Source organism: Coccinella septempunctata, chromosome 7 (assembly GCF_907165205.1).
Source record: "Coccinella septempunctata chromosome 7, icCocSept1.1, whole genome shotgun sequence".
NCBI classification, from domain to species: domain Eukaryota; kingdom Metazoa; phylum Arthropoda; class Insecta; order Coleoptera; family Coccinellidae; genus Coccinella; species Coccinella septempunctata.
The window spans coordinates 10,605,291-10,616,764 of NC_058195.1; the positions used below are offsets into that span (position 1 = coordinate 10,605,291).

An 11,474-nucleotide genomic window follows, 5' to 3' on the forward strand; every position below is an offset into this window, starting at 1 on the left:
TCGCAATCTTCAAGAAATGATGTGGTGGTAGCATTTCAAATGAGAAGTGGTGATTTGACTTGGAATTTTGCAAGCTCCATTGAAAGTGATCAATAATTAAACTGTTTGACAATAATTTCATTATTTCGTTATTGTTGTTGAAATTAGAACTGTAGAATCAATTTTTAGGCGGTCTTGTTGAGTTGGTTGTAATTTCTGGAAAAAAATTTCTGTGTTAGCATTTTGGAATAATGTGTTTTCATCGAAATGAATTATCTCAAATATTTACATTCATTTATTTCCACAAATCACATTAATCATGTAAGTGAAATGATAGAATAAAATTTGCTGGATATAAGTTCTTGTAAAATCTTCATCAAACGACACTAACACGTTCAGGAATGTTTTGGAGGAACTTGAGCAAAATCAATAAATCCTTAATTATTCACTACCTTCACAAATATCGCGATAATCCAAGAAAATCTACGATAATATTGCTTTCACAATGAATACTCATTTGATGCCATGTTTGTTTACAAGTCGCAGCGCCCTCATCGGTAGTTCGATTCGCCAATACTTCTGTTTCTTTAGTACAGCTGGCCGAAAATTTCGCGCGTGCGGCCACTCAACGAAAGTAAAAGAACGTGTCTGTGACTTATTTGTCATTCTATGCTCTTTTCTGACTCCTAGCGCCATTCTGCATCGGTTTGTCAAACGAATGGTTATATAGAATTTTGGTTCTTTTGATTATATAGTTGAATAAGACCGTTTCAAGCTTTAATGTTATTCAGTTGAGTGTTGAGTGTTGGGTGAACTTGCAGTGTAGAATCTAAGAATCGCAAATTTTCGAACGAAACGTATCAAGCCTGTTGTTTTACCAAGGATGAGACTGTAAAAGTCAGTAGTGCTACTGCCGATTGATAATGTCTGTTCACTACAAGTTTAAATCCGCTTTGGAATATGATACAATCACCTTTGATGGTCTTCACATATCGGTCAAAGATTTGAAAAATGCTATTATCCAACAGAAGAGAATTGGAAAGTCAACAGATTTTGATTTACAAGTCACAAATGCCCAAACCAAAGAAGGTAAGAAAATTGATTTATTCTCTAATGATGACAATGTTACTAATTTCATATTTTTAACAGTTTACACGGATGAGAATGTTCTTATCCCGAAAAATACATCACTATTGATTGCAAGGATTCCTAATGCAACTCAGTCAAAACCCAAGCAATGGGAAGGTTATGGAGGTGATTCTTCACCTACTCTCAAATCTGATGATGGTGGTCCAATTGCCAAAGCAACAGATTTATCCAGCTTGGATGCACCCGAAGATGATAAAATTAAAGCAATGATGTCTCAGTCAACTCAGGATTATGATCCTAGCAAGTAAGTTACATTAAAAAATTCATTTTATTAATATCTATTTATTGTAACTAACTGTTATACGAATCAGGAAAAACATTGTCCATTGGCATTGATTATGGTAAACAAACTATCGTTCTTATTTTACAGTTATCAAAAAATCCGTGGATCGAACCAGATGGGAGCTGTTCCTCCAACATACAGATGTTATAAATGCCACCAAACTGGCCACTGGATAAAGGATTGCACCTTTGGACAAGGAGCTGTAAGTATTCATCCTATCCACCTTCTTTCTTTGTGCCAATACCATTTTTTTATTTACAGGATGCTGTTGAAATCAAGAAGAGCACAGGAATACCCCAAAGCTTCATGGTGCCTGTCGAAGGCCCCCAGGTGCCTGGTGCCATGATGACGCCGAACGGTTCGTTTGCCGTGCCTGTCTTAGATCATCAGGCGTACAACTTCAAGCCAGTTCCTGCTCCAATCGTGCAAGAGCTCAAACCTGACATTCCTGAAGACTTGGTTTGTTCTATCTGCACCGATCTTCTAGCTGATGCTGTTATGATACCTTGCTGCGGCAATTCGTTTTGTGATGAGTGTATCAGATTTTTCTTACTGGAATCCGAAGATCACGAGTGCCCTGATTGTCACGAGAAGGATATATCGCCTGGGACCCTCATCCCAAACAGGTGAGTTTGTTGTTTACTGATTTGACAGTCCTCTTCTTCCTCATGACTTTCCCTATGTTCAGCCATATTATATTATCAAAAGTTATGAAGATCTATATATCCATAACAATTCCTTTTTTTTCAGATTTCTGCGAAAATCTGTTGCAAATTTCAAAAATACGACAGGTTACATAAAGAAACCTATCTTTCGACCACCGCCAAAAGAAGTACCAATTCCGAAAAAGGTATGTAAAGGATTCATTTTGTGGTTATTCTCCAAATTAAAGTTTCTGGGAAATCAGTCTCACAGAGATCCCTCAAATCCAGAAACCTTTTATAAACTTTCAAACTAATTTTTTCCCATGATACCGTGTTGGTAATTTCTGTTCACAATTTTCAGGAGGCTGTCGAAGATCACAAAACCGAAATGGAAAAAAACGAAAAGACTGTTATCAGCGAGGCAGATTCAACGGAACCAGTGAAAAATAAACCGGTAGAAAAGGTAATATGAATTCTTCTTTAACCGTTTGGAAGTCCAGAATTTCGTTTATTTTTCAGAAGGAGGAAAAACCTGGGAAGACGGAGCTCGAGCCACAAAAGGATGGCCCTCCTGGTGTTTCTCCAGTAGAGTCACCTGTTGGCTCTCAAATCAAAAGATTAGACGGAACCAGCAGGGACGTTAATGGGAATGGCAAGAAACGCAGCGATTATTCCCCAAAACAGAAAACATCTCATGGTTCGGGCTCCCAATATGAAAGAGAGTGAGTATTTTTTTTGTGCGCATCTCGGATAAATATTAAAAATGAATTTGTCCGTTGGTAATTGCCCCAATCAGTAAGTGAAATGGTTGACGAAGTCTTAACTGAATATTTCTGTTTTTCAGGCGGAATAGTGAAGATAGAGCAGGCACTCCTACAATAGATGAACCCGGTGTTAGTTCCAATAATTATCAATACAACAGTGAAAATCCCCAAACGTCAATTAGTAACATAATGCCTATTACTGGTGTCCAGGTAAGTGCGGAAGCATTTCAACAAAACAAATTGTGATTTTTTTATTTTTCTGTATGCGAATTTAGAAAATGTGTACCATCAGAAACTGTCAAATTAACCTCAAAATATTAGTTGGAAAGATATGTTGGAAATTCTGTGCTTCCCGATACATAAAAGAGTCGTTAATGTTGGTGATATAGTTGGAAAGCATTTTATCGCTTTTTTTTTCGAATGGGCGAAACATTTAATACTTTCTAACGGTCATAGATGATTCTATTGCCTTCTTTCGAAGGGTTCTCGATTTTTTTTTTCAATTGGTCATACTAAGTTTATGTATTTATGCAATCAGATGAGTTACATTCACCGAAAAGTGTGTCAACCAACAAAAAATATCTATTTATATGGTATATCTACCAGAACAGTAGTTCATATCTATTTTAATTTATTTTTTTTCTTTTCTAGGGTCCACCTCCAAACGTTCCACTCACATATCCCCCTGGTCAGCAGCCAATCAGCACCTACCCACCCACAACGGGACCTCCACCTAATTTCGGGCTACCTCCGCCCAATAATGTCCCATACATGCCACCAGGGTAAGCATTGTAAATTCCCACTGATTGCAGCGAATTAATCATTTTTTTTTTTTTTCAGGCCATACGCCAATCCCCCCAGACCGATATTCGATCCTTCTAGGCCTCCTATGACAGGACCGCCTCCCTTCAATCCGCCATTTCAGTCGAGGCCCCCACACCATAGAGATTACGATAGAGGGATGAGGAACAGAACACCCCCAGGGTAAGCATACTGGAGACTTTCTTTAGAGTAGACATTACGTCACCTTTTATTCGTTTTTATTCTCTTTTTCTTCCTTTTTATTTAATTTTTCATTTTTGTTTTCAGTATAATCGATGACACTCTGGCAGCTTTCAACAGAATACTCAGAGAAAAAGACGAACGGGAAAGGAGAGCTAAGCAAAGATTACAGAGGCGAACATACAGTAGAAGTAGAAGCAGGAGCAGAAGCTACAGCCCAAGATCTCCAAGGAGAATGAGAAGTCGCTCACCACGAAGACGCAGCAGATCGCGATCTTTCTCCCTTAGCAGGTAAAACAATCCTTATCCAATTTATTCGTAGACCTGACAGGTTTTCATTAATTTCTTTGCAATTTTCTGTTTCTAACCCTATAAGCGTCTTGCAGTTTTTAAAAGGTCTGTTTTTCAGATTGGTAACACTGTTTATTTTGACAGTTATTTAACAATAGACAATAGTATTCAGTATGTCTAACCAAAAAACGCCGTAAAATCGAGTTAATTGATGGAGATTTGATTAGCGAATAATAATATTTGTTTCTTGAATCGGTTACGCTTTCACTATCGGAAATTTTTTTGTATCGGCAGCGATGACGCAAAATTAATACATGTTTTCTTTAATTATTTCACTTGTACCTTTGTAGGTCTAGATCTCGATCGTACTCCGTCAGCATAAGGGGTTCACCGCCCCCTTACAGGGAGAGGGATAGGGACTATTCGCCGAGGCATTCGCCTAGACGCGGACCACCTCCCGCTAGGTACAGGTCTCCGGTTAGGTCGCCTCCAAGGTCAGTTGCTAAAATCATGTCTAGTACTTTGTCGCATTCCCTAGAATTTCCCCCCCGTCCCCCCAGTTTATTTGGTGACTTTTTTAGTCGTTTTGTTGTCGTTTTACTCACATGCATGCCTTACGTTGAGTAATCTTCCTGGTTACAATTTGTTTGTGTAGATTATACAAAGTGTTATTTTGAAAGGAAGGCGAAGGGTATGAAATGAATAATAATTTCATGAAATCGCCTGTAGAGTTCTGAGATTGACAATTTTCTTTATCCCCTTCATTCAAGACCAAACCTCTTGAAATGGATCGCAAAGTAGTGTCTTGCAATATATCTAACCTATTTTCCTTTATTTTTCTGGCGAATCCAGAGGTAAGTTGAATATTTGGCTGATGAACTAAAAGATATGATCCTTCACGTCTTTCAGTTTTCTACAACCTTTTTTTTTTTTTCATTTTCTTTCACTTATTTCAGTTACTGAAGTATATATGATATATTGAAAATGACGGTACATATGTACAAGAAAGTAGGTAGTTTGTAGTTGTTGTAAATTCAGAAATACTATCTTGGACAGATTAGGAATTGACGAAATTGAATTTTTGCTTCGAGAAATCCCCCCATTCAAATTTCTTAATTTTTTCACTTTACAAATAGATATTTTGAGGAGGTAATTTTGAATCAGATTTTCATATATCTTAATTTACTCAATCAACATTAGCGATTTGAAAAAAATATTATGATCTGCCATATTCTCAAAATTCGATGAAAATCTAGTGGGTGGCTCATAACATTCAAATTGCTGGCAAATTCAAATTATCTGTTTCTTGTTTTGTAAAGCAGTTTTTTGGTACACTTAGGTAACTGGCAGCTTTAACAAACATTCAGAGAAATTCATTAGTTTTTTTGCTTCATTTGTATTGGAAGGTTCATATTTTTTAGATACGCTGGTGGGGGATTACTAGTTACAGAATATGATTAATTTTTTTTTTTTTTTGAACAACCTTGATGATTCTCTAACAATGCTACAGGTGTGTATGTGAGTGAACTCTCAAAAAAAAAAAGTAAATGATAATTTAATCTCCGTCAGAGATGTGAACAAAGTGAATGATTTTAGCAAATTGTACTTGGTGACTCAAGGAACTTAGCATGTTAGAAGAAATCACGACATTATTGGTAGTCTTTTTTATGATTTGTGTAATTTGCATGAGTTGTTCGGTATGAAAACGTATTTTTTTAGCTTTGAACGGAATGTTTCGAGAATAATCCTATTGTTGTCGTTGGTAGTTGATCATTTCAAATCTACTGAACGTGTGGATGCGAATTCATCGAGATAATTTCTTTTCAGACGATACAAAGATTCACATCCGCCAGAAAGAAGGGAGCGCGATGATTATGAGAGGGAGTATCGCAGAGATGATCGAGATTATACTAGAGATCACCCGCCAAGGCGAGAAAGGGAGCACGACAGGACCGACAGGGAATACCGAGGCACTTTTGACAGTTTCGAAGATAGATATCGCGCGCCTAAAGGTCAGTGGAATACTCATTCCATGGGCATGAGGGCGCCACCGGAAGCCTATTACAACCCACCACCGCCAGAGATCGTTCAGAGCGCCTTCCAGCAACCACCAAACAGGTACTGTTTATCATTGAACTTTAATATATGTAAAAACGTTCTTGTTGTTAAAATAAGGGTAGTTTTGTGAAGATACGAATGAAAATATGCTGGTCGGAGAAAACTTGTGGTTTGTTCCAAGAATTAGATAATCGTCAAGATTGAAGGTTGCATCGAAAAATTTCCAAAAAGATGGAATCAATTAAATAATCGTCAAGACCGAACTGCTGTTTCAAGCTCCATAAAATTTCCAGATTTATTACTAGAAAAGTTGCTCTTTCCGAATTTTTATCACAATTCCATCTACGGTTATTGTTATTGAGAGATAATCCACTCGAAAGGGGACCATCGAAAAAATTTCCAAAAAGATGGAATCAATTAAATGATCGTCAAGACCGAATAACGGTTGCATCGAGCTCCATAAAATTTTCAGATTTATTACTAGAAGAGTTGCTCTTTGAGAAAATGTCTCACATTTCCATCTATGGTTATTGTTATTTAGGGATAATCCACTCGAAAGGTGACTATCGAAAAATTTCCAAAAAGATGGAGTCTGTTAGATAATCGTCAAGACCGAGCGGCTGCATCGAGATCCATGAAATTTTCAGATTTATTACAGGTGATCCCTGCTAAAAAGGTTGGAAACCCCTGCTCTATAAGTTGCAATTTTGAAGCTCAATTTCGGCAGAATTACTGGTGTACACGGTACTTTGATTTTGGTTAAAAGGTTTCCGACTTATTCAAATTTTGCAAAAAAAACTGTTGTGTCCACTCTTCAGTTAGCAATTTTGAACCTGAGGAAGGCTCATATGAATCGTGACGAAGCCTGTTGATTTTGATCAGAATCGATCCAGCCGTTTTCGAGTTTTTCGAAATTTATCGGAATTTCGGGTCCGTTTTTATAGATTTTTGTTGTATGGGGATTTTCGAACTAATTTCATTTCAGGCCACTACCTGAAAGGACATGTTTTTTCCACAAAAAAATTGCCACACCCTATGTAAAATCGGTAATTTCTTCAGTAGATTTATTTATTTCAGGAGATTATCAAATAGGTAGATTACTGTAGGGTGCGCTACCTGGTGTCAATTTTTGTAACTGGAGTTAGTATTCGGAATTTTTTCGTTATTGGTTGCTTATTTGTGTCGAAGCCACTGTATTAAATCTACCGATGATTAAGTGACTGTGATATAAATCCGGTTACTGGCATATTCTCATTACCTATCTATTTTTTGGCTGTGTAAATTTTATCTGTGATAATTTGATTTTTCAATTCACCTTCTAGTATTCAATAGTTGAATTTCCAGTGCCTTATGAAATGAAGAATTAAATCACCGAAAAGTTCAAATCAGGGTTAAGGAAACTACATATTTAGAAAAAGCAAATTATGGAAACAAGTTAATTGTTTCTTCTTGATCTGTACCTTTCTTGTTTTATTCATACTTGTTTTTTTTTATTCTTTCGTTATTACAGATATTTTTCCTCTCGGTTATGAACGAAAGTTGTTATTGATGATTTATGGATGCTTAATATATTTATTTTGTCACAAATAGGGAAATATGTATGTTTTCCAATAATGATATACTAACATTTGAATTGAATTTTAATGCTAGTGTAAAAAAATAATTTGTGATGCATGCAATATTCAAACATGATTATCTCGCAAGTGATTCTATTTTTAATGCAGTTTTCAATTATGATTCCTGAATTAGCTCTCGTATATATAAATTTTGCTTCAATTCGGTAAAAGTTTCATCAAGATTATTCCTCAATGAAAATATTAACTTTAATCTTTTTTCATTTATTGTAAATGATATATGTTGTGTATATCTGTCTATATGATATTTTATGTTATTGTTACTTTTTTATTGATTAGTTGTAGTTGTTATGATTTAATGTTCTATTTATAGGAAATTGATATTTTATACCATATTGGCCAAATTAAAAATAATTGTTAATTCATAGGCCATAGAATCAATACAAATTAATGGCAATATACAATTTTTTAGTTTCATAATTTTTCTCTCATCATATTCTGTTCAAAGATAAGTCTTGTAAAAATTGTACAATACTCTTCTTTCAACAAGATTGTATTACATTCTCAAGGGAGAGTAATAAATTATCATTTTCTCAAAAAAAACTTTAAAACCAGATTGTATCTGTCGTAATATGTTATATCGTAGCATTATTCTGATTCAAGTTTTTAAGTTATTCGATCTCTTCTGAAGTATAATTTTCAAATTATTTTTATTCGTTATTTTTTATATCCGTTCATATACAGTTCTTTCAGTGTTTGAATATATTTTTCTCAATTTTACATTCAATGAAAATATGATTCTATATCAACCTGGAATTATATTTCTTCATTGGATTCGAATGAAAACAATCTGTGATATTGTTGCTAGTCCAAATTTGTCTATTTTCATAGTTTTCTGTAAGTTTGGCTAATAAAATATTGCAAGCGTAAAAGTGTTTTCATTCTGTTACAAACGTGTAATTATATTGAAGAAGTGTTTTAGGTCAACTGAAGAGCAGAACAGTACACCTCGGAAATCTGGGCCAACGTTTGGAGAAAGACAGTCAGTGCTCATTTACATTATACATTTTCACATCAAAAGTTTTTGTTTGTTCTCATTTCATTTTTTCAAAAACCTAATTTTTTGATGTGAAAACGTATGCAAAATTAACGCAATAAGAACTGGTTTGCTTCTCACTAAAACGGTAGCAATAACTGATGAACTTCCTCTTCTTTTCAAGGTATAAAAACTAATATATGCTCTTCTCTTGTTTAGGTATAATCCAAGGGACTATCCTCCACCATACATGGGTAAGCCAGATGCGATGATACCAATTCATCCCATACCACCCAGAAAATATGATGACGTGGCCCCGCCAGGTGTTGAAGAGCCCCCTGTACCAGGATTAGAAAATTCACCCAGAACGGAAGATAAGTTCAGTAAAGTGGAACCACCTGCTGATGTCAAGGAGGAAAAGAGAACAAGAAGCTATAAGGACTCAGATAAATCGCATAGAAGCGACAGAGAGAAAGACAGGGAAAGGGAAAAGCACAGGAGTGACCGAGACAGAGATACAAAGAGAGACAGCAGAAAAGAAAGAGATAGTGATCGTAAAAAGAGATCTAACAGAAGTACAACTCCGCAGAAAAAAAGAAGTCACTCACGCGAGAGAGATACGCCCGAAAAGAGACGAAGGAAATATGATGGTTCTTCCGATAGAGAAAAGTCTGATAAGGAAAAGAAAAGAGATTATTCTGATGAAGATAAGTCGAGAAAATCTAAAGACAAAAAGAAGAAGAGGGAGAAGGAGAAGAAAGAAAAAGATAAGAAAAAACGTGATAAGAAAGAAAAGCATAAAGAGAAGGATAAAGATAAAAAAGTTAAAGAAGAAATTAAGGATAAGGAACAAAGTACCGAAGGGCAGAAAAGTGAACCTTGTCCTACCGAAGAAATTCCAGCAAAGAGATTCAAAAGCGATTCGCCGAAGATGTCTCCTGAAAAAGCTGATAATCAATCTAAGCCTGGTCTTTATGATGATGTGATCGAAGATAATATTGAACAAGAAATTAAAGAAAACTTCGAGGAGAAACCAACATCGAATACACCGGAACATCATTCCAATTACACTAGTCAGAAGGAAGAAACTAACGAAATTGAGGAAGGCGAATTGGAGAGGTCGAGGGAATACGAAGATTCTGAAAAGGATATTTTGGAGCTTCATTCCAACGATATAGATTTGAAGACGGAACTGGAGAGCAGGAACGAAATGCTTGCTCCCCTCCCTGAGAAGTCCAAATGGGAGGATGACGATGATAATATGGGCGAATTGAGTCCGAGCGAGTTGAAAGGAGATTCCAAAAATTCTAAATCTGGTACAGTTAGCAGCGAGGTGTTGAAAAGGGCAGAAAACGCTATATTCGCCAAAGCTATAAACGCTATAAGGCCGATTGAAATAAAGAAGATCAGCGCAGATAGAGCAAAGTTCTATTCTGGAGAAAGGAATGAGGACGAGGTGAAACCAGTGACAGTACAAAGCGTTGCTATCGAGAAGAAAACTGAGAAGAAAGTCGAATCCAGTAACCCCCCTAAGCTCTCTGTGAAAGACAGACTGGGAATAAAAGTTAATGAACCCGATCCTGTCTTGAGAGTAAACAGTGTTTCTCCGTTCAGTAGGAGGCTTGCTGAAAGAAACTACGGATACGGAGAAAGGAAAGGGGAAGAAGACAGAAAAAGGGATGACCGACACAAAAGAGAGGTTAGGAGTAGAGACCGCAGGGATAGAGATGACAAAGATAGCAGACGTGACAGAGGAGACTCTCATAGACATAAGGAAGTTCACAGAAGGGACGATAAAAGGAATCGATCAAGAAGTAAAACGAAAACGAAAGAAGCAGAAAAAACTGACAAGAAAAGAAGGTCAAGGTCGCGAAGTGAAAGTGAAGATCGTAAAGACAAAAAGAGGAAGAAGGAAAAGAAACAGAGAGAAAAGAGTAGGAAGAAGGATGATAAAGAAGAGAAGGGAAAAGAGGAGAAGCAAGAAGTACCCAAAACCGCCACTGAAAAGCGGAAACCAACTCTTGACGAAGCTACCTTTGAACCTGATTATGACTTGGAAAGTGAAGCTGAGGATAAAAAAGGTGATTCCTCCAGTTCTGATTCCGACTCGAGCTCCAGTTCAGAAGAGGAAAGGCGGAGAAAGAGGCGGAAGAAGCATAGGAAAAAGAAATATAGAAAAGATTCCAGTTCTAGCAGTTCTGATTCAGATAGTGATTCAAGTGAAGAAGAACGTGAAAGGAAAAGGAAGAAACATAAAAAGAATAAGAAGAAGAGAAAGAAGTCAAAAAATAAGTAATATGATTAGTGAGTTGAATATGCTTTCAATTTATTCATATGTGTTCTAAATGTATAGGTTATGATTTATTTTGTAAATAAGAAAGAAGGAATTTGGTGTTGCTTATGTAGAATATACTTTCTGTATGCTTAAAAGCCTGAATAAATATTTAAAAGTTCTTAAGTTTTTTATGTCTTTGCCAAGATCTATCCAATGTCCCAATGAAAAGAAAAATTCAAGGAACATCAGAATTCGAAACGTCAACTGTCTATCTGTGACAATTTCTTTCTTTTTGACACTTAGTTGTTCTATATAAAGAATATCTGCGGAATATACATGTTCATGCATGATTGATATTTGCAAAAAACAAAAAGATGCTTCTTCAGAATGAAGGTTTTGAGAACATGTTGATTCAATCA

General features: G+C 36.1%; 1 protein-coding gene across 2 annotated transcripts; it reads left to right on the top strand.

Moving 5' to 3' along the window:
• Nucleotides 1-679: 679 nt before the first annotated feature.
• Nucleotides 680-11,233, top strand: LOC123316528 (E3 ubiquitin-protein ligase RBBP6). Of its 2 annotated transcripts, XM_044902644.1 has the most exons (14): nucleotides 680-1,068; nucleotides 1,129-1,372; nucleotides 1,499-1,613; nucleotides 1,673-2,037; nucleotides 2,162-2,261; nucleotides 2,417-2,518; nucleotides 2,575-2,777; nucleotides 2,900-3,029; nucleotides 3,471-3,601; nucleotides 3,660-3,803; nucleotides 3,909-4,112; nucleotides 4,463-4,606; nucleotides 5,940-6,230; nucleotides 9,000-11,233. In XM_044902644.1, the coding sequence occupies exons 1-14, from the start codon at nucleotides 903-905 to the stop codon at nucleotides 11,074-11,076; spliced, it is 4,416 nt and encodes a 1,471-aa protein (XP_044758579.1). In that variant the 5' UTR covers nucleotides 680-902; the 3' UTR covers nucleotides 11,077-11,233. The 2 variants fall into 2 exon arrangements, with proteins under 2 accessions (XP_044758579.1, XP_044758580.1); XM_044902645.1 differs by lacking the exon at nucleotides 4,463-4,606.
• The last annotated feature ends 241 nt before the right edge of the window (nucleotides 11,234-11,474 follow it).